Source organism: Nerophis lumbriciformis, linkage group LG09 (assembly GCF_033978685.3).
Source record: "Nerophis lumbriciformis linkage group LG09, RoL_Nlum_v2.1, whole genome shotgun sequence".
NCBI classification, from domain to species: domain Eukaryota; kingdom Metazoa; phylum Chordata; class Actinopteri; order Syngnathiformes; family Syngnathidae; genus Nerophis; species Nerophis lumbriciformis.
The window spans coordinates 51,143,055-51,167,895 of NC_084556.2; the positions used below are offsets into that span (position 1 = coordinate 51,143,055).

The 24,841-nt window shown below is 39.0% G+C and overlaps 1 protein-coding gene across 1 annotated transcript in view; it reads left to right on the forward strand.

Annotated features, from left to right (window-relative positions):
* The window catches only part of arr3a (arrestin 3a, retinal (X-arrestin)), a 54,699-nt gene extending 42,096 nt beyond the window's left edge, over positions 1-12,603 (forward strand). The window contains exons 12-15 of the mRNA XM_061962933.2: positions 4,277-4,360; positions 4,443-4,466; positions 12,444-12,493; positions 12,579-12,603. Of these exons, the coding sequence (XP_061818917.1) occupies positions 4,277-4,360; positions 4,443-4,466; positions 12,444-12,493; positions 12,579-12,583 (163 nt within the window). The 3' untranslated portion in view covers positions 12,584-12,603. The remainder of the gene's footprint in view (positions 1-4,276; positions 4,361-4,442; positions 4,467-12,443; positions 12,494-12,578) is intronic.
* Positions 12,604-24,841: the final 12,238 nt, after the last annotated feature.

Genomic DNA, 24,841 nt, shown 5'->3' on the forward strand with positions numbered 1-24,841 from the left:
TCCTGCAATTTGATTGGATGAATGCTGTGTGATGAAAACAAAGTAGATCTAATTTGATTGGCTGTTGTACTGAGAGCACACCAGCTGACACACGCAACGCTGATAGACAAGTACACAATGAAAAATACGGAGCGCTCCCGAATAACTTTTTCATCTTTGGGTTTTGGGGAAAGTAGCAAGTCATGTCAATTCAAAAGGCTCAAGTCCAAGTGAAGTCACAAGTCATTGATGTTAAAGTCTAAGTCGAGTTGCAAGTCTTTTTACATTTTGTCAAGTCGAGTCTAAAGTCATCAAATTCATGACTCGAGTCTGACTCGAGTCCAAGTCATGTGACTCGAGTCCACACCTCTGCCCATTGCATAAGGACTCCCAAAGGGAGTCCTTATGCAATGGGACATAAGGACCTATTGAATTTGTAAGGTTTTATTCTTTATTCTTCCGCCGCCACATTAAACTGTAATTTGACCCACTTAACATGCTTCAAAACTCACCATATTTGACCCACACATCAGGACCTGCGAAAATTGTCTTTTAAAAAAAAAACGAACCACAAAACTCAAAATTGCGCTCTAGCGCCCCCTAGGAAAAAAACAAACTAGACTGCCTGTAACTCCCACTAGGAAGGTCAGAGAGACATGAAACAAAAACCTCTATGTAGGTCTGACTTAGACCTACATTTCATAATAGTACATTCTCGGGCTAAAATCAACAGGAAGTTGGCAATTCCCCCTTCAAGACAAAAAAGTACTAAAAACAGTCACTTTTGCCTCTTTGAGCTGTAATTTGACCCACTTAACATGCTTCAAAACTCACCATATTTGACCCACACATCAGGACCTGCGAAAATTGTCTTTTTAAAAAAAAAACGAACCACAAAACTCAAAATTGCGCTCTAGCGCCCCCTAGGAAAAAAACAAACTAGACTGCCTGTAACTCCCACTAGAAAGGTCAGAGAGACATGAAACAAAAACCTCTATGTAGGTCTGACTTAGACCTACATTTCATAATAGTACATTCACGGGCTAAAATCAACAGGAAGTTGGCAATTCCCCCTTCAAGACAAAAAAGTACTAAAAACAGTCACTTTTGCCTCTTTGAGCTGTAATTTGACCCACTTAACATGCTTCAAAACTCACCATATTTGACCCACACATCAGGACCTGCGAAAATTGTCTTTTTAAAAAAAAAACGAACCACAAAACTCAAAATTGCGCTCTAGCGCCCCCTAGGAAAAAAACAAACTAGACTGCCTGTAACTCCCACTAGAAAGGTCAGAGAGACATGAAACAAAAACCTCTATGTAGGTCTGACTTAGACCTACATTTCATAATAGTACATTCTCGGGCTAAAATCAACAGGAAGTTGGCAATTCCCCCTTCAAGACAAAAAAGTACTAAAAACAGTCACTTTTGCCTCTTTGAGCTGTAATTTGACCCACTTAACATGCTTCAAAACTCACCATATTTGACCCACACATCAGGACCTGCGAAAATTGTCTTTTTTTAAAAAAAACGAACCACAAAACTCAAAATTGCGCTCTAGCGCCCCCTAGGAAAAAAACAAACTAGACTGCCTGTAACTCCCACTAGGAAGGTCAGAGAGACATGAAACAAAAACCTCTATGTAGGTCTGACTTAGACCTACATTTCATAATAGTACATTCTCGGGCTAAAATCAACAGGAAGTTGGCAATTCCCCCTTCAAGACAAAAAAGTACTAAAAACAGTCACTTTTGCCTCTTTGAGCTGTAATTTGACCCCCTTAACATGCTTCAAAACTCACCAAACTGAATGCGCACATCAGGACTGGCAAACATTGTGATCTAATAAAAAAACCTAACCCCAAATCTCAAAATTGTGCTCTAGCGCAATTTTTTAATAAAACGCACAAAAAACTGCTCCTCGGATGAAAAATCTGACAAAACTGCCTGTAACTCCCACTGGGAAGGTTGGAGAGACATGAAACAAAAACCTCTCTGTAGGTCTCACTTAGACCTACATTTCATAAATTGACAACCCCCAGCAAAAATCAACAGGAAGTTTGCTATTCCCCCTTCAAAACAAATTTTTTGTAAAAACCGGTCACCTTCCTTCAAAAACGAACTCCTCTGAGCGCGTTTGTCGTTTCGCTTCAAACTAACACAGGAGAGAGATCAAACCCTTGTGTATAAAATAACAGAACAGCGTTTTAATACCTGCTCCGGTTTTGATTTTATGACCCTTCAAAGACCCGCTGCGCTGATGCTGCTGCGCTGCTGTTTTTTTAAGATGGCTGCTTAAAAGCAGGAAGCACCAGCGTGCCCACACAATGCAGACAAGGTAGGTACACTAGACAAAAGTCTTGGGACACTTATGACTACCACCGGACAAAAGTATTGGGAATCTTAGGCCGAAAACTGGACAAAAGTATTGGGACACTTAGGCCGAAAACTGGACAAAAGTATTGGGACACTTGGGACTACAACTTGACAAAAGTATTGGGACACTTAGGACTACAACTTGCCAAAAGTATTGGGACACTTGGGACTAAAACTGGACAAAAGTATTGGGACACTTAGGACTAGCACCTGCCAAATACGCGGGCCCGACCAACGCTGCTTGCAGCTTTAATTTCATTTAATTTTGATGATTTGAAGTGGCAACAAATGAAAATCCAAAATTCCGTGTGTCACAAAATTAGAATATTGTGTAAGGGTTAAATTTTGAAGACACCTGGTGCCACAAACTAATCAGCTGATTAACTCAAAACACCTGCAAAGGGCTTTTAAATGGTCTCTCAGTCCAGTTCTGAAGCCTACACAAACATGGGGAAGACTTCAGATTTGACAGCTGTCCAAAATGCAACCATCGACACATTGCACAAGGAGGGAAAGACACAAAAGGTTATTGCTGAAGAGGCTGGCTGTTCTCAGAGCTCTGTGTCCAAACACATTAATGGAGAGGCAAAGGGAAGGAAAAACTGTGGTCAGAAAAAGTGTACAAGCGATAGGGATCACCGCGCCCTGGTCAAGATTGTGAAAAAAAAAACATTCAAAAATGTGGGGGCGATTCAGAAGGAGTGGACAGCTGCTGGAGTCAGTGCTTCAAGATCCACCACCAAGAGACGCTTGAAAGACATGGGTTTCAACTGCCGCATACCTCGTGTCAAGCCACTGTTGACCAAGAAACAGCGCGCAAAGCGTCTCACCTGGGCTAAGGAAAAAAAAGAGCTGGACTGCTGCTGAGTGGTCCAAAGTCATGTTTTCTGACGAAAGCAAATTTTGCATTTCCTTTGGAAATCGAGGTCCCAGAGTCTGGAGGAAGACAGGAGAGGCACAGGATCCACGTTGCCTGAAGTCTAGTGTAAAGTTTCCACCATCAGTGATGGTTTGGGGTGCCATGTCATCTGCTGGTGTCGGTCCACTCTGTTTCCTGAGATCCAGGGTCAACGCAGCCGTCTACCAGCAAGTTTTAGAGCACTTCATGCTTCCTGCTGCTGACCTGCTCTATGGAGATGGAGATTTCAAGTTCCAACAGGACTTGGCGCCTGCACACAGCGCAAAATCTACCCGTGCCTGGTTTACGGACCATGGTATTTCTGTTCTAAATTGGCCCGCCAACTCCCCTGACCTTAGCCCCATAGAAAATCTGTGGGGTATTGTGAAAAGGAAGATGCAGAATGCCAGACCCAAAAACGCAGAAGAGTTGAAGGCCACTATCAGAGCAACCTGGGCTCTCATAACACCTGAGCAGTGCCAGAAACTCATCGACTCCATGCCACGCCGCATTAACGCAGTAATTGAGGCAAAAGGAGCTCCAACCAAGTATTGAGTATTGTACATGCTCATATTTTTCATTTTCATACTTTTCAGTTGGCCAACATTTCTAAAAATCCCTTTTTTGTATTAGCCTTAAGTAATATTCTAATTTTGTGACACACGGAATTTTGGATTTTCATTTGTTGCCACTTCAAATCATCAAAATTAAATGAAATAAACATTTGAATGCATCAGTCTGTGTGCAATGAATAAATATAATGTACAAGTTACACCTTTTGAATGCAATTACTGAAATAAATCAAGTTTTTCTAAATATTCTAATTTACTGGCTTTTACCTGTAGTGTTTCACTAAAGCTGGAGCTGTTTCGCACACCGCTTCTAAAACTTCATCCTCCTTATATTCAGCCTCAAAAATACGTGGTTCTGGATCATTATTTGTCCCAAATTAGTCTGTCATGAAGTCTGCCGTGATTAGTAGTGTTGTTGTCTCACCCCGGGGGGGAATTGTGTGGGGTCAGAATGCCTCAGGGCGTGGAGAAGGAAATGCTGGGGATCCTGGTGTCCTACAAGGTGAAGATCAACCTGATGGTGGCGGGAGGCGGGTGAGTGGACGCTTGTTCTCACGCCGCATGTCCCCCGTTATGACGGCACCCGCTAACGTCTCCCTGCTTGTGCTTCCCGCAGCCTGCTGGGGGGCCTCACTTCCAGGTGAGCACACTCGATCCCGCCCGTCACGTGACCTACTTCATCCGGTCCCGACTTCACTTCCAAAATTCCAGGAGTTCCGAAATACTTTGCTTGACAAAACAACATTTGTCAAGCAATTTGAAAAATTCTAAAACCAACCTATTCATATCATTGAGGGATATTGTGGTATTATATACATTTTCAAAAAATTCCCAGTTTTCCCGAAATTCCCAAATTTCTAGGAAATTCCCATTCAAATGAATGGACGTGTTCATAGTTCTACAATGCCCCAAATTTTGCGCCATTTTTTACCCGATTCCTGCCTTTCAACCATCCATTCCCAAAATTCCCAATTTTCCCGGAATTTTCAGGAATTTTCTCCCAATTGACAATGAATGGGAAATATATAATCTACTGCCTATCCCACATTTCTCATTCGATTTGAACGGAAAAAAATTCCAAGAATTGTTTTCCAAAGCCCCATTTTCACCTCTTCTTTGACATTTTTCACAGTCTACATTTTTCAGCATGTTTTCCCTTTCCCAAAATTCCCAATTTTCCTGGAATTTTCAGGAATTTTCTCCCTATCGACAATGAATGGGAAATAGGCAATCCACTGCCTATTCAACATTTCTCATCCGATTTGAACCGTTCCAACATCCACACACTCCACTCACCTCGAAAAATCAAACTACCATTTTCCAAGTTAAAATTTTTTTCCAGGAATTGTTTTCCAAAGCCCCATTTTTCACCTCTTCTTGGACAATTTTCATAGTCTACATTCAGTCACAGTTTGACCATTTCACCTTCAAAATGTATCTTTTTTTTCTGTAAAAATTCCCGGATTTCCCAAAATTCCAAGAATTACGAAAAACCAATTCAGGTTCAAACTGTTACTAGGTCAACATTTTTCAACCACTTTGAAAAATTCCAACACCAACCCATTCATATAATCTAGGACAATTGTGGTTTTACTTACATTTTCAAATATTCCCGGTTTTCCCCAAATTCCCAAATTTCTAGGAAATTCCCATTCAAATGAATGGACTTGTTCATAGTTCTACAATGCCCAAAATTTTGCGCCATTTTTTTACCCGATTCCTGCCTTTCAACCATCCAAACACACTACTTCCCAAAATTCCCAATTTTCCCGGAATTTTCAGGAATTTTCTCCCAATTGACAATGAATGGGAAATATACAATCTACTGCCTATCCCACATTTCTCATTCGATTTGAACGGAAAAAAATTCCAAGAATTGTTTTCCAAAGCCCCGTTTTCACCTCTTCTTTGACAGTTTTCACAGTCTACATTTTTCAGCATGTTTTCCCTTTCCCCAAATTCCCAATTTTCCTGGAATTTTCAGGAATTTTCTCCCTATTGACAATGAATGGGAAATAGGCAATCCACTGCCTATTCAACATTTCTCATCCGATTTGAACCGTTCCAACATCCACACACTCCACTCACCTCGAAAAATCAAACTACCATTTTCCAAGTTAAAAAAAAATTCCAGGAATTGTTTTCCAAAGCCCCATTTTTCACCTCTTCTTGGACAGTTTTCATAGTCTACATTCAGTCACAGTTTGACCATTTCACCTTCAAAATGTATCTTTTTTTTCTGTAAAAATTCCCGGATTTCCCAAAATTCCAAGAATTACCAAAAACCAATTCGGGTTCAAACTGTTACTAGGTCAACATTTTTCAACCACTTTGAAAAATTCCAACACCAACCCATTCATATAATCTAGGACAATTGTGGTTTTACTTACATTTTCAAATATTCCCGGTTTTCCCCAAATTCCCAAATTTCTAGGAAATTCCCATTCAAATGAATGGACGTGTTCATAGTTCTACAATGCCCAAAATGTTGCGCCATTTTTTACCCGATTCCTGCCTTTCAACCATCCAAACACACTACTTCCCAAAATTCCCAATTTTCCCGGAATTTTCAGGAATTTTCTCCCAATTGACAATGAATGGGAAATATACAATCTACTGCCTATCCCACATTTCTCATTCAATTTGAACCGAAAAAAATTCCAAGAATTGTTTTCCAAAGCCCCATTTTCACCTCTTCTTTGACAGTTTTCACAGTGTACATTTTTCAGCATGTTTTCCCTTTCCCAAAATTCCCAATTTTCCTGGAATTTTCAGGAATTTTCTCCCTATTGACAATGAATGGGAAATAGGCAATCCACTGCCTATTCAACATTTCTCATCCGATTTGAACCGTTCCAACATCCACACACTCCACTCACCTCGAAAAATCAAACTACCATTTTCCAAGTTAAAAAAAAATTCCAGGAATTGTTTTCCAAAGCCCCATTTTTCACCTCTTCTTGGACAGTTTTCATAGTCTACATTCAGTCACAGTTTGACCATTTCACCTTCAAAATGTATCTTTTTTTTTCTGTAAAAATTCCCGGATTTCCCAAAATTCCAAGAATTACAAAATACCAATTCAGGTTCAAACTGTTACTACGTCAACATTTTTCAACCGCTTTGAAAGATTCCAACACCAACCCATTCATATGATCTAGGACAATTGTGGTATTACTTACATTTTCAAATATTCCCGGTTTTCCCCAAATTCCCAAATTTCTAGGAAATTCCCATTCAAATGAATGGACATGTTCATAGTTCTACAATGCCCAAAATTTTGCGCCATTTTTTACCCGATTCCTGCCTTTCAACCATCCAAAAACACTACTTCCCAAAATTCCCAATTTTCCCGGAATTTTCAGGGATTTTCTCCCAATTGACAATGAATGGGAAATATATAATCTACTGCCTATCCCACATTTCTCATTCCATTTGAACGGAAAAAAATTCCAAGAATTGTTTTCCAAAGCCCCATTTTCACCTCTTCTTTGACAGTTTTCACAGTCTACATTTTTCAGCATGTTTTCTCTTTCTCAAAATTCCCAATTTTCTTGGAATTTTCAGGAATTTTCTCCCCATTGACATTGAATGGGAACTAGGCAATCCACTGCCTATTCAACATTTCTCATCAGATTTGAACCGTTCCAACATCCACACACTCCACTCACCTCGAAAAATCAAACTACCATTTTCCAAGTTAAAATTTTTTTCCAGGAATTGTTTTCCAAAGCCCCATTTTTCACCTCTTCTTGAACAGTTTTCACAGTCTACATTTTTCAGCTGTTGTTTGACCATTCCACCTTCAAAATGTATCTTTTTTTCTGTACAAATTCCCGGATTTCCCAAATTTCCAGGAATTACGAAATACCAATTCAGATTCAAACTGTTACTACGTCAACATTTTTCAACCGTTTTGAAAAATTCCAACACCAACCCATTCATATGATCTAGGAAAATTGTGGTGTTACCTATATTTTCAAATATTCCTGGTTTTCCCTAAATTCCCAAATTTCTAGGAAATTCCCATTCAAATGAATGGACGTATTCATAGTTCTACAATGCCCCAAATTTTGCGCCATGTTTTACCCGATTCCCGCCTTTCAACCATCCAAACACACTACTCTTCCCATTATCGAATGCAAAACATGTTTTTCCTTTCCCAAAATTCCCAATTTTCCCGGAATTTTCAGGAATTTTCTCCCCATTGACAATAAATGGGAAATATACAATCCACTGCCTATTCCACATTTCTCATCTGATTTGACCCGTTTCAACATCCACACACTCCACTCACCTCGGACAATCAAACTACCATTTCCCAAGTTAAAAATAAATTCCAGGAGTTGTTTTTCAACGCCCCATTTTCACCTCTTCTTGGACAGTTTTCACATTCTACATTTTTCAGCTGTTGTTTGACCATTCCAGCTTCAAAATGTATCTTTTTTTTCTGTACAAATTCCCGGATTTCCCAAAAATTCCAAGAATTACGAAATACCAATTCAGGTTCAAACTGTTACTACGTCAACATTTTTCAACCGCTTTGAAAAATTCCAACACCAACCCATTCATATGATCTAGGACAATTGTGGTGTTACCTATATTTTCAAATATTCCCAGTTTTCCCCAAATTTCTAGGAAATTCCCATTCAAATCAATGGACATATTCATCGTTCTACAATGCCCAAAATTTTGCGCCATTGTTTACCCGATTCCCGCCTTTCAACCATCCACCCACACTACTCTTCCCATTATCGAATGCAAAACATGTTTTCCCTTTCCCAAAATTCCCAATTTTCCCGGAATTTTCAGGAATTTTCTCCCCATTGACAATAAATGGGAAATATACAATCCACTGCCTATTCCACATTTCTCATCCGATTTGAACCGTTCCAACATCCACACACTCCACTCACCTCGGACAATCAAACTACCATTTCCCAAGTTAAATTTTTTTTCCAGGAATTGTTTTCCAAAGCCCCGTTTTCACCTCTTCTTGGACAGTTTTCACATTCTACATTTTTCAGCTGTTGTTTGACTATTTCACCTTCAAAATGTATCTTTTTTTTCTGTACAAATTCCTGGATTTCCCAAATTTCCAGGCATTACGAAATACCAATTCAGGTTCAAACTGTTACTACGTCAACATTTTTCAACCGTTTTGAAAAATTCCAACACCAACCCATTCATATGATCTAGGACAATTGTGGTGTTACCTATATTTTCAAATATTCCCGGTTTTCCCCAAATTCCCAAATTTCTAGGAAATTCCCATTCAAATGAATGGACGTATTCATAGTTCTACAATGCCCCACATTTTGCGCCATGTTTTACCCGATTCCCGCCTTTCAACCATCCAAACACACTACTCTTCCCATTATCGAATGCACAACATGTTTTCCCTTTCCCCAAATTCCCAATTTTCCCGGATTTTCAGGAATTTTCTCCCCATTGACAATGAATGGGAAATATACAATCTACTGCCTATCCCACATTTCTCATCCGATTTGAACCGTTCCAACATCCACACACACTCCACTCACCTCGAAAAATCAAACTACAATTTTCCAAGTTAAAAAAAAATTCCAGGAATTGTTTTCCAAAGCCCATTTTAACCTCTTCTTGGACAGTTTTCACAGTCTACATTTTTCAGCTGTTGTTTGACCATTCCATCTTCAAAATGTATCTTTTTTTTCTGTACAAATTCCCGGATTTCCCAAAATTCCAGGAATTACGAAATACCAATTCAGATTCAAACTGTTACAACGTCAACATTTTTCAACCGTTTTGAAAAATTCCAACACCAACCCATTCATATGATCTAGGACAATTGTGGTATTACCTATATTTTAAAATATTCCCGGTTTTCACCAAATCCCCAAATTTCTAGGAAATTCCCATTCAAATGAATGGACGTATTCATAGTTCTACAATGCCCAAAATATTGCCCCATTTCTTACCCGATTTCCGCCTTTCAACCATCCACCCACACTACTCTTCCCATTATCGAATGCAAAACATGTTTTCCCTTTCCCAAAATTCCCAATTTTCCCGGAATTTTCAGGAATTTTCTCCCCATTGACAATGAATGGGAAATATACAATCCACTGCCTATTCCACATTTCTCATCTGATTTGACCCGTTTCAACATCCACACACTCCACTCACCTCGGACAATCAAACTACCATTTCCCAAGTTAAAAATAAATTCCAGGAGTTGTTTTTCAACGCCCCATTTTCACCTCTTCTTGGACAGTTTTCACATTCTACATTTTTCAGCTGTTGTTTGACCATTCCAGCTTCAAAATGTATCTTTTTTTTCTGTACAAATTCCCGGATTTCCCAAAAATTCCAAGAATTACGAAATACCAATTCAGGTTCAAACTGTTACTACGTCAACATTTTTCAACCGCTTTGAAAAATTCCAACACCAACCCATTCATATGATCTAGGACAATTGTGGTGTTACCTATATTTTCAAATATTCCCAGTTTTCCCCAAATTTCTAGGAAATTCCCATTCAAATCAATGGACATATTCATCGTTCTACAATGCCCAAAATTTTGCGCCATTGTTTACCCGATTCCCGCCTTTCAACCATCCACCCACACTACTCTTCCCATTATCGAATGCAAAACATGTTTTCCTTTTCCCAAAATTCCCAATTTTCCCAGAATTTTCAGGAATTTTCTCCCCATTGACAATAAATGGGAAATATACAATCCACTGCCTATTCCACATTTCTCATCCGATTTGAACCGTTCCAACATCCACACACTCCACTCACCTCGGACAATCAAACTACCATTTCCCAAGTTAAATTTTTTTTCCAGGAATTGTTTTCCAAAGCCCCGTTTTCACCTCTTCTTGGACAGTTTTCACATTCTACATTTTTCAGCTGTTGTTTGACTATTTCACCTTCAAAATGTATCTTTTTTTTCTGTACAAATTCCTGGATTTCCCAAATTTCCAGGCATTACGAAATACCAATTCAGGTTCAAACTGTTACTACGTCAACATTTTTCAACCGTTTTGAAAAATTCCAACACCAACCCATTCATATGATCTAGGACAATTGTGGTGTTACCTATATTTTCAAATATTCCCGGTTTTCCCCAAATTCCCAAATTTCTAGGAAATTCCCATTCAAATGAATGGACGTATTCATAGTTCTACAATGCCCCACATTTTGCGCCATGTTTTACCCGATTCCCGCCTTTCAACCATCCAAACACACTACTCTTCCCATTATCGAATGCACAACATGTTTTCCCTTTCCCCAAATTCCCAATTTTCCCGGATTTTCAGGAATTTTCTCCCCATTGACAATGAATGGGAAATATACAATCTACTGCCTATCCCACATTTCTCATCCGATTTGAACCGTTCCAACATCCACACACACTCCACTCACCTCGAAAAATCAAACTACAATTTTCCAAGTTAAAAAAAAATTCCAGGAATTGTTTTCCAAAGCCCATTTTAACCTCTTCTTGGACAGTTTTCACAGTCTACATTTTTCAGCTGTTGTTTGACCATTCTATCTTCAAAATGTATCTTTTTTTTCTGTACAAATTCCCGGATTTCCCAAAATTCCAGGAATTACGAAATACCAATTCAGATTCAAACTGTTACAACGTCAACATTTTTCAACCGTTTTGAAAAATTCCAACACCAACCCATTCATATGATCTAGGACAATTGTGGTATTACCTATATTTTAAAATATTCCCGGTTTTCACCAAATCCCCAAATTTCTAGGAAATTCCCATTCAAATGAATGGACGTATTCATAGTTCTACAATGCCCAAAATATTGCCCCATTTCTTACCCGATTTCCGCCTTTCAACCATCCACCCACACTACTCTTCCCATTATCGAATGCAAAACATGTTTTCCCTTTCCCAAAATTCCCAATTTTCCCGGAATTTTCAGGAATTTTCTCCCCATTGACAATGAATGGGAAATATACAATCTACTGCCTATCCCACATTTCTCATCTAATTTGAACCGTTCCAACATCCACACACTCTCCACTCACCTCGGACAATCAAACTACCATTTTCCAAGTTAAATTTTTTTTCTCTCCAGGAATTGTTTTCCAAAGCCCCGTTTTCACCTCTTCTTGGACAGTTTTCACAGTCTACATTTTTCAGCTGTTGTTTGACCATTCCACCTCCAAAATGTATCTTTTTTTTCCTGTACAAATTCCCGGATTTCCCAAAATTCCAGGAATTACGAAATACCAATTCAGGTTCAAACTGTTACTACGTCAACATTTTTCAACCGTTTTGAAAAATTCCAACACCAACCCATTCATATAATCTAGGACAATTGTGGTGTTACCTATATTTTCAAATATGCCCAGTTTTCCCCAAATTTCTAGGAAATTCCCATTCAAACCAATGGACATATTCATAGTTCTACAATGCCCCAAATTTTGCGCCATTGTTTACCCGATTCCCGCCTTTCAACCATCCAAACATACTACTCTTACCATATATCGAATGCAAAACATGTTTGCTCGTCACACGACCTACTTCCTGGGTCCTGACTTCACTTCCTGTCACATGACCGCACTGCCTTGTCTTTACCGCTTGTTTGTTTTGCTCCGCAGTGACGTCAGCGTGGAGATGCCACTGATGCTCATGCACCCCAAACCTGAAGGTGACGTGACACAGCAACACACACATACACACACACACTCATCCTGCTCTTCCTCTCTCCTCCTCCTCTTCCTCTTCACGAGCAGAGTAAAGGCTGCGCGTCCTTGTAAGTACTTATTTTATGTCATTTACATATATTTTACAAGTATCATTGCAGCAAATGCGTATCTCAATCTGTGCGTCTGTAATAGGGTTGTGCGGTATACCGGTACTAGTGTAGTATCGCGGTACTAATGAGTCAAAAACGGTACTATACTCTGAAAAGTACCGGCATGTTCAGCAGCGCACAATCACTGAGTACTTACAAGCAGACACAGTGTGTAGACAGAAAAGGGAGAACGGACGCATTTTGGCTTAAAAAGTAAAGATAAAGGTGAAGCTATAACACTGAAACGCCCTCAGGAAGAGGTGCTTTAAGACATGACGTCCATCCGCAGTCGGCAGTGTTGTAGCTACTTCTAAATCACTAATCCTCGCCTCCATGGCGACGAATAAAGTATGTTTCTTACAAGTATCATCCCTGCAGGACGAGGAATAGCTAAACATGCTTCACTACACACTAGGAGGATACATTTCACCGGCGTCACAATGTAAACAAATGCCATGGGTGGATCTACACCTGACATCCACTGTAATGATACCAAGTACAGGAGCGTATCTCGTCGGTACTACCGTATTTTCCGCACCATAAGGCGCCCTGGGTTATAAGCCGCGCCTTCAATGAACGGCATATTTCAAAACTTTGTCCACCTATAAGCCGCCCCGTGTTGTAAGCCGCATCTAACTGCGCTAAAGGAATGTCAAAAAAACAGTCAAATAGGTCAGTCAAACTTTAATAATATATTAAAACCAGCGTGATGTGGGCGCGCATGGAATCGTATATCAACATGGACGAAGCTGCGTGAAAAAAGCCACCCGGCCTCTTCGCGTAAACTTAAACTTACCTTAACCACTCGCTCATCTTTTCTTCATCCATCCCTTCGAGTTAGCTTTTATGATGACGCCGGCTGGAAAGGTCTCTTTTGGCAAGGTCTTCCTTTTGAATATCACCATGGGTGGAAGTTTCTGGCCATTAGCATGGCAAGCTAGAACCACAGTGAAGGATGACTTCTCATTCCCTGTGGTGCGAATATTCACCGTACGTGCTCCCGTTGTATCCGCAGTGCGGTTCACAGGAATATCAGTTGCTGTGAAATAGTAATCCGTGTGCGGATGGAGAGATTGCGTCTTTTCATGAACCGGATCCCTGTCGTTTAGTAGGAGCCATTTTGTGGTCTTTACAGATGTAAACACACAAAGGAAATGAAACGTACGGTAATATCCGCACGCTTTTTCTTCTTCTACGCGGGCGGGTGGTTGCTTACAGTAGAAGAAGAAGCGCTTCCTGTTCTATGGGGGCGGGTGCTTACCTTGGCGGTTGCTTGCGTAGAAGAAGAAGCGCTTCCTGTTCTACCGGGAAAAAAGATGGCGGCTGTTTACCGTAGTTACGAGACCGAAACTTTATGAAAATGAATCTTAATATTTATCCATATATAAAGCGCACCGGGTTATAAGGCGCACTGTCAGCTTTTGAGAAAATTTGTGGTTTTTAGGTGCGCCTTATAGTGCGGAAAATACGGTAATATGATTGCATCGATATTTTTTATCGTCAAAAAACCTTTTTCCCTTTTTAAAAAAATCATATTATGTTTATAAACTCAGGAAATACGTCCCTGGACACATGAGGACTTTGAATATGACCAATGTATGATCCTGTACTTGGTATCGGATCGATACCTAAATGTGTGGTATCATCCAAAACTAATGCAAAGTATCAAACAACAGAAGTGATTATTACATTTTAACATAAGTGTAAATAGAACATGTTGAAATGGAAAATAAGCAGATATTAACAGTAAATGAACAAGTAGATTAATAATCAATTTTTTACAGCTTGTCCTTTATAATTTAGACCAAATAATAGAACGATATGTTACTGCATATGTCAGCAGACTAATTAGGAGGCTTTGTTTGTTTACTTATTATTAAAAGAGTAGTAAAATTGTTCTTCGATTGCAATAATAAACATATGTTTAATGTACCGTAAGATTTTTTGTTAAAATAAAGTCAATAATGCCATTTTTTTTTTATTTAGAAAAGTATCGAAACGTATCGAAATACATTTTGGCACCGGTACCAAAACATTGGTATCGGGACAACCCTAGTCTGTAATGTGATTCACGTGTGCGTGTACTAATTTATCTGTCTGTATCTCAATCTCTGTGTGTGTGTAATCAGATCCGAATGTGCTTGTTTTAATTTGTGCGTCTGTAATTCGATTTGTGTGCGTGTAATAAAAAAAAACAAATATGTCCGTATGGCGATCTGTGTGTTTTTGTGTGTGGAAAAAATGTGTGAGCCTGTAGTGTGTAGTCAGATATGTTGTTGCCGTGTAAGATTTGTGTGTCATGTTTTCATGAGAAATGAGGTTGTGTATCATATTGTGTATGAAAACATGTTCGAAATGAACTCAAATCAATAACCGTTCCTTTCCATAGACTCACCACTAGTCGGCGCCTTGTTAGTCCGTGTTGAAGCTACCACTTTCGTCTCTCCCTCACCCAGGCCCGGCCCTAACCAATCTGGCGCCCTAGGCAAGATTTTAGGTGGCGCCCCCCCCACATCGGCAGTGAAGTGTATATACTCACAAGAACCCAAATAGCTTTGTCTTTGACCTTTTTTTTTTACTTACAACTATACCTAATATATAAAGGGGTGGAAAAGTGACTATTACCTGCAGGGCAAACATTAGCTAACCAGAAGGCAATAGCAATGTAAACAAAAAACAGCTGCTTAAAAGATCTAATACAAATGTCCCTGAGGAATGTAAGGTGGGAGTACTGTAATTACCTAACGTTACATTATTATTTTCCATAACAATTTAGCCCCCTCCACAATATTAACCCGACGTTAAAACAGAACTAGCTATTTATTGATTAGCAATTGCCGAATCATGTAACATTAGCTTAATGCTAAAAAGCCAGGTTACTATCACATTCTGTAACAGACAAATAATGTCATGTAGGCTAATGTTACCTACCTGCTTCCTCTGTCTTTTCTCGTTTCTCCTCCTCTTCTTTTCTCTTTTTTCTTCCCTGGGCACCTGACAGTTTTGGCCGTTTTGACATCTTGTGTTGATTTTTTGATGTGGTGACGTCCAAAAAGAGTCATGATACGGGAAGGGAGGGGGCGCACCGTGCGGGGGGAGGAGGGGGGGGGGGGGGGCGTAATGTTGTAACAAATAATATTTCTATTAAATAGGCTTTACTTTGCATTTTAATTAACGTGAGATTATTTTTTTGTATTTAGAAATAATAATAACAACTTTTTTTTTTTTTTTTTTTTTTTTTTTTCCCTCCAACATTTGTGGCACTGGCATGGCGCCCCCTGATGGACGGCGCCCTTAGCATTTGCCTATACGGCCTGTGCCACGGGCCGGCCCTGCCCTCACCCACTTTTAGCAAAAGTTCAGGTTTAAGCAGCAACTTAATAATAATAATAATAGATTTTATTTGTAAAAAGCACTTTACATTGAGTAAACAACCTCAAAGTGCTACAGTGTATTAAAAAAATAAAAAGATAATAAATAATAAATAAAAATAACAACTAGAACAGCCAAATAGCTAAAACTAGTATGCATATATCTTTGAAAAAAAAGGCTTTTTTGAAAAGAAGGGTTTTTAAGCCTTTTTTAAAAGCATCCACAGTCTGTGGTGCCCTCAGGTGGTCAGGGAGAGGGTTCTTGGTTGTCAGAAGTACTTTTGTCATCTTCAAATAATGTTGTCGCCGATCAAGTTAGGTTTTCTCAACATGTGTGTCACTGACAGTCTAAAGTGGTGGCTTCAACATAGAATGACAAGAGTGGGTGCAAGGCGCCGACGAGTGGCGAGTGTGGGGAAAGGAAATGTGAAGTTGTCTTTTTTTTTTTTTAAACGTTCAGAAGTCTCGCAAAAGTCACCTGTAAAAAGATTGAGGTTCCTGTTCTACACAAATCTAAATACACACACACATGCAATTTTTTTTTACACACACAGATCGGAATACGGGAAGACGGATTGTATTTTTACACACACACCGAAATACAGACACTTTTTTTTTTTTTACACACAGATGGAAAAACGGACAGACACATTTTTTTTTACACTCACACATATTAGAATACGGAAGGCAGATTTTATTTTTACACACACATAGATCGAAATACAGACACTTTTTTTTTTTTTACACATACAGATCGAAAAACGGACAGACAATTTTTTTTTTTTTTACACACACACAGATCGGAATACGGAAAGACAGATTTTATTTTTACACACACACAAATTGAAATACAGACACTTTTTTTTTTACACACATCGAAAAACGGACGGACACTTTTTTTACACACACACACAGATCGGAATACGGAAAGACAGATTTTATTTTTACAGACACACAAATTGAAATACAGACACTTTTTTTTTTACACACATCGAAAAACGGACGGACACATTTTTTTTACACACACAGATCGGAATACGGAAAGACAGATTTTATTTTTACACACACACAGATCGAAAAACGGACACTTTTTTAAAAATTTTTACACACAGATGGAAAAACGGACAGACACATTTTTTTTTACACACACAGATTGGAATACGGAAGGCAGATTTTATTTTTACACACACACAGATCGAAATACAGACACTTTTTTTTTTACACACACACAGATCGGAATACGGAAAGACAGATTTTATTTTTACACACACACAAATTGAAATACAGACACTTTTTTTTTTACACACATCGAAAAACGGACGGACACATTTTTTTACACACACACAGATCGGAATACGGAAAGACAGATTTTATTTGTACACACACAGATCGAAATACAGACACTTTTCTTTTACACACACAGATCGAAAAACGGACAGACACTTTTTTTTTTACACACACACAGATCGAAATACAGACACTTTTTTTTTTACACACACAGATCGAAAAACGGACAGACACATTTTTTTTTACACACACACAGATCGGAATACGGAAAGACAGATTTTATTTTTACACACACACAGATCGAAATACAGACACTTTTTTTTTTACACACACACAGATCGGAATACGGAAAGACAGATTTTATTTTTACACACACACAAATTGAAATAGAGACACTTTTTTTTTACACACATCGAAAAACGGACGGACACATTTTTTTTACACACACAGATCGGAATACGGAAAGACAGATTTTATTTTTACACACACACAGATCGAAAAACGGACACTTTTTTTAAATTTTTTACACACATGGAAAAACGGACACACACATTTTTTTTTACACACACACAGATTGGAATACGGAAGGCAGATTTTATTTTCACACACACATAGATCGAAATACAGACACTTCTTTTTTTTTACACACACAGATCGAAAAACGGACAGACACATTTTTTTTTACACACACAGATCAGAATACGGAAAGACAGATTTTGTTTTTACACGCACACAGATTGAAATACACTTTTTTTTTACACACACAGATCGAAAAACGGACGGACACATTTTTTTTTTTACACACACACAGATCAGAATACGGAAAGACTAATTTTATTTTTACACACACAGATCGAAATACAGACACTTTTTTTTTTACACACACAGATCGAAAAACGGACAGACACATTTTTTTTTACACACACACACACACACACACACACACACACACACACACACACACACACACACACACACACACCGATCGGAATACGGAAAGACAGATTTTATTTTTACACCCGCTCAGATCGAAATACAGACACTTTTTTTTTACACACACAGATCGAAAAACGGACAGACACATTTTTTTTTACACACACACTCACACACATTTTTTTTTACGCACACACAGATCAAAATACAATTATTTTTTTTACACACACATCGAAAAACGGACAGACACATTTTTTTTTTACACACACACTCACACACATTTTTTTTTACGCACACACAGATCAAAATACAATTATTTTTTTTACACACACATCGAAAAACGGACAGACACATTTTTTTTTTACACACACACTCACACACATTTTTTTTTACGCACACACAGATAAAAATACAATTATTTTTTTTACACACACATCGAAAAACGGACAGACACATTTTTTTTTTACACACACACACACACACATTTTTTTTACGCACACACAGCTCAAAATACAATTATTTTTTTTACACACACATCGAAATACGGAAAGAAAGGTTTTATTTTTACACACACACACACAGATCGAAATACAGACACTTTTTTTTTCTTACACAGATCGAAAAAGGACACTTTTTTTTTTACACACAGATCGAAAAACGGATGGACACATTTTTTTTACACACACAGATTGAAAAACGGACAGACACATTATTTTCTTACACACACAAAAATCGAAATACAAACACTTTTTTTTTTACACATACAGATCGAAAAACGGACAGACTATTTTTTTCACACACACACAGATCGGAATACGGAAAGACAGATTTTATTTTTACACACACACAGATTGAAATACAGACACTTTTTTTTTGCACACATCAAAAAACGGACGCACACATTTTTCTTTTACACACACAGATCGAAATACGTAAGGATAGATTTTATTTTTACACATACACAGATCGAAATACGGACACTTTTTTTTACACACACACAAATCGAAATACAGACACTTTTTTTTTTACACACAGATCGAAAAATGGACAGACACATTTTTTTTACACACACACAAATTGAAATACAGACACTTTTTTTTTTACACACACAGATCGAAAAACGGACGGACACATTTTTTTTTACACACACACAGATCGGAATACGGAAAGACTAATTTTATTTTTACACACACAAAGATCGAAATACAAACACTTTTTTTTTTATACATACAGATCGAAAAACGGACAGACTATTTTTTTCACACACACACAGATCGGAATACGGAAAGACAGATTTTATTTTTACACACACACAGATCGAAATACAGACACTTTTTTTTTCTTACACAGATCGAAAAAGGACACTTTTTTTTTTTTACACACACAGATCGAAAAACGGATGGACACATTTTTTTTACACACACACACAGATCAGAATACGGAAAGACAGATTTTGTTTTTACACGCACACAGATCGAAATACACTTTTTTTTTACACACACAGATCGAAAAACAGACGGACACATTTTTTTTTTACACACACACAGATCGGAATACGGAAAGACAAATTTTATTTTTACACACACAGATCGAAATACGGACACTTTTTTTTTACACACACAGATCGAAAAACGGACGGACACATTTTTTTTTTACACACACACAGATCGGAATATGGAAAGACAGATTTTATTTTGACACACTCACAGATCGAAATACAGACACCTTTTTTTTTTACACACACACACATCGAAAAACGAACAGACACATTTTTTTTTACACACACACTCACACACATTTTTTTTTACGCACACACAGCTCAAAATACAATTATTTTTTTACACACACATCGAAATACGGAAAGAAAGGTTTTATTTTTACACACACACACACAGATCGAAATACAGACACTTTTTTTTTCTTACACAGATCGAAAAAGGACACTTTTTTTTTTACACACACAGATCGAAAAACGGATGGACACATTTTTTTTACACAAACAGATTGAAAAACGGACAGACACATTATTTTCTTACACACACAAAGATCGAAATACAAACACTTTTTTTTTTACACATACAGATCAAAAAACGGACAGACTATTTTTTTCACACACACACAGATCGGAATACGGAAAGACAGATTTTATTTTTACACACACACAGATTGAAATACAGACACTTTTTTTTTGCACACATCAAAAAACGGACGCACACATTTTTCTTTTACACACACAGATCGAAATACGTAAGGATAGATTTTATTTTTACACATACACAGATCGAAATACGGACACTTTTTTTTACACACACACAAATCGAAATACAGACACTTTTTTTTTTACACACAGATCGAAAAACGGACAGACACATTTTTTTACACACACACAAATTGAAATACAGACACTTTTTTTTTTTACACACACAGATCGAAAAACGGACGGACACATTTTTTTTACACACACACAAATTGAAATACAGACACTTTTTTTTTTTACACACACAGATCGAAAAACGGACGGACACATTTTTTTTTACACACACACAGATCGGAATACGGAAAGACTAATTTTATTTTTACACACACAAAGATCGAAATACAAACACTTTTTTTTTTATACATACAGATCGAAAAACGGACAGACTATTTTTTTCACACACACACAGATCGGAATACGGAAAGACAGATTTTATTTTTACACACACACAGATTGAAATACAGACACTTTTTTTTTGCACACATCAAAAAACGGACGCACACATTTTTCTTTTACACACACAGATCGAAATACGTAAGGATAGATTTTATTTTTACACACACACAGATCGAAATACGGACACTTTTTTTTTTTACACACACACAGATCGAAATACAGACACACATTTTTTTTCTACACACAGATCTAAGTACAGACAGACTGACTTTTTTTTACACACGCACACAAATTAAAACACGCACACACACCAATCTAATTACACACACACAGATTGAGATACAGACACACTTTTTTTTTCTACACACAGATCTAAGTACGGACGGACCGACTTTTTTTACACACACACACAAATTAAAACACGCACACACACCAATCTAATTACACACACACACAGATTGAGATACAGACACACAAATTAACACACAGGCTACGAGAATCAGATTACAGACGCACAGACTGAGATACACTTATTCTATAATAATACTTACAAAAATATTTGTTTGAAATATTAACTGTCAGTCACCTGTGTGTGTGTGTGTGTGTGTGTGTGTTTGTGTGTGTGTGTTAAGCGAGGACATCAGCCTGAATGTGGACAGCACAGTACAGGCGGCCATAGAGAGGAAGTAAGACAGCTGGGAAAGAGGAAGTCATCTTCTACGCAGACCCCCCCCCCCCAACACACACACACACACACACACACACACACACACACACACACACACACACACACACACACACACACACACACAGCAGCAGCCATGTTGTTCCTCTTTGTGTAGTGTAGTCAATGTCAATTAGCCGTAGAGGAAACTGTGTCCCTATTATTTTGACATGTTGTGTCTTCTGTGCCTGGCGTCATGAAAGAATTAAACAGGTGAAAATGTCCTGGTTTGGTCTGCTTTGTGTCATCATTTCATACCTTTTCAACATCAAAGACGCCCAACGTTTTCTGGTGCAGCTCAAAAATAATCCAATATTACATATGTCATAATCTGATGGATGTTTTTTTTTATTTGCAAGGGCCACTAAATAACAATAAAGGTGATAAAATCAAATGATTGAAAATCGAAACGAGAACGTCTCCTGATTCCAATTGAAATGCATGCGTTTTAATTTGAAGTCGCAAACAGGAAGTACAATTGCCACTTCATGAGATTCCAACGCAATTGCAACTTGATCATTTTGCTATGTTGCAGAATTTTTTCATTGATCGATTGAGACTTTTATTAGAAGATTGCACAGTACAGTACATATTCCGTACAATTGACCACTAAATGGTAACACCCCAATAAGTTTTTCAACTTGTTTAAGTCGGGGTCCACGTTAATCAATTCATGCTTTGCAGTATGTTCCACTCTTTTACGTATTTCCATAATCATATTTCATGACTACAAACTCATTGTACGTATTTTTCGGACTATAAGTCGCTCCGGAGTATAAGTCGCACCTGCCGGAAATGCATAATAAAGAAGGAAAAAAACACATATAAGTCGCACTGGAGTAAAGTCGCATTTTTTGGGGACGTTTATTTGATAAAAGCCAACAGCAAGAATAGACATTTGAAAGGCAATTTAAAATAAATAAAGAATAGTGAACAACAGGCTGAATAAGTGTACGTTATATGAGGCATAAATAACTAACTGGTATGTTAACGCATACTTGCCAACCTTGAGACCTCCGATTTCGGGAGGTGGGGGGTGGGGTCGGGGTGGGGCGGGGGCGTGGTTGGGCGCGTGGTTAATATATATATATATATAAGAAATACTTGACTTTCAGTGAATTCTAGCTATATATATATATATATATATATATATATATATATATAAGAAATACTTGACTTTCAGTGAATTCTAGCTATATATATATATATATATATATATATATATATATATATATATATATATATATATATATATATATATATAAATAAAATAAATACTTGAATTTCAAGGCCCCGGGGGTAGATGAGAGCCGCCCGGAGTTCCTTAAGGCTCTGGATGCTGTGGGGCTGTCTTGGTTGACAAGACTCTGCAGCATCGCGTGGACATCGGGGGCGGTACCTCTGGATTGGCAGACCGGGGTGGTGGTTCCTCTCTTTAAGAAGGGGAACCGGAGGGTGTGTTCCAACTATCGTGGGATCACACTCCTCAGCCTTCCCGGTAAGGTCTATTCAGGTGTACTGGAGAGGAGGCTACGCCGGATAGTCGAACCTCGGATTCAGGAGGAACAGTGTGGTTTTTGTCCTGGTCGTGGAACTGTGGACCAGCTCTATACTCTCGGCAGGGTCCTTGAGGGTGCATGGGAGTTTGCCCAACCAGTCTACATGTGTTTTGTGGACTTGGAGAAGGCATTTGACCGTGTCCCTCGGGAAGTCCTGTGGGGAGTGCTCAGAGAGTATGGGGTAACGGACTGTCTGATTGTGGCGGTCCGCTCCCTGTATGCTCGGTGCCAGAGCTTGGTCCGCATTGCCGGCAGTAAGTCGGACACTTTTCCAGTGAGGGTTGGACTCCGCCAAGGCTGCCCTTTGTCACCGATTCTGTTCATAACTTTTATGGACAGAATTTCTAGGCGCAGTCAAGGCGTTGAGGGGATCTGGTTTGGTGGCTGCAGGATTAGGTCTCTGCTTTTTGCAGATGATGTGGTCCTGATGGCTTCATCTGGCCAGGATCTTCAGCTCTCACTGGATCGGTTCGCAGCCGAGTGTGAAGCGACTGGGATGAGAATCAGCACCTCCAAGTCCGAGTCCATGGTTCTCGCCCGGAAAAGGGTGGAGTGCCATCTCCGGGTTGGGGAGGAGATCTTGCCCCAAGTGGAGGAGTTCAAGTACCTCGGAGTCTTGTTCACGAGGGAGGGAAGAGTGGATCGTGAGATCGACAGGCGGATCGGTGCGGCGTCTTCAGTAATGCGGACGCTGTATTGATCTGTTGTGGTGAAGAAGGAGCTGAGCCGGAAGGCAAAGCTCTCAATTTACCGGTCGATCTACGTTCCCATCCTCACCTATGGTCATGAGCTTTGGGTTATGACCGAAAGGACAAGATCACGGGTACAAGCGGCCGAAATGAGTTTCCTCCGCCGGGTGGCGGGGCTCTCCCTTAGAGATAGGGTGAGAAGCTCTGCCATCCGGGGGGAGCTCAAAGTAAAGCCGCTGCTCCTCCACATGGAGAGGAGCCAGATGAGGTGGTTTGGGCATCTGGTCAGGATGCCACCCGAACGCCTCCCTAGGGAGGTGTTTAGGGCACGTCCGACCGGTAGGAGGCCGCGGGGAAGACCCAGGACTCGTTGGGAAGACTATGTCTCCTGGCTGGCCTGGGAACGCCTCGGGGTTCCACAGGAAGAGCTGGACGAAGTGGCTGGGGAGAGGGAAGCCCAGACTTCCCTGCTTAGGCTGCTGCCCCGCGACCCGACCTCGGATAAGCGGAAGAAGATGGATGGATGGATGGATGGATGGACTTGAATTTCAGTGTTCATTTATTTACACATATACACACACATAACACTCATCTACTCATTGTTGAGTTAAGGGTTGAATTGTCCGTCCTTGTTCTATTTTCTGTCACTATTTCAGAACACACACATTATACAAATATACATTATAAAATCAATAAGAAAACGGGAGCTCTAATTTGGGAGTCTGAATTAGGATCAGAAGTTCCTATATAAACATTGCGCAGTTAGGCTCCACGATCAGAATGTGTACTTAAACTTATAAAGATCACATGGATATTATTCAGTGAGTTGATTCACCAAAACTAACCTGTTATACAGGAGGAAAAAGCACACAGGACGTTTCAATTGTTCACAGACTGGTCGCGCTCATCAGAATGACAAGACACTTCCGGTCTGCAGGTGATAGCATTCAATTGGGAAGAAACGCCCTACTGCCCCCTACTGACC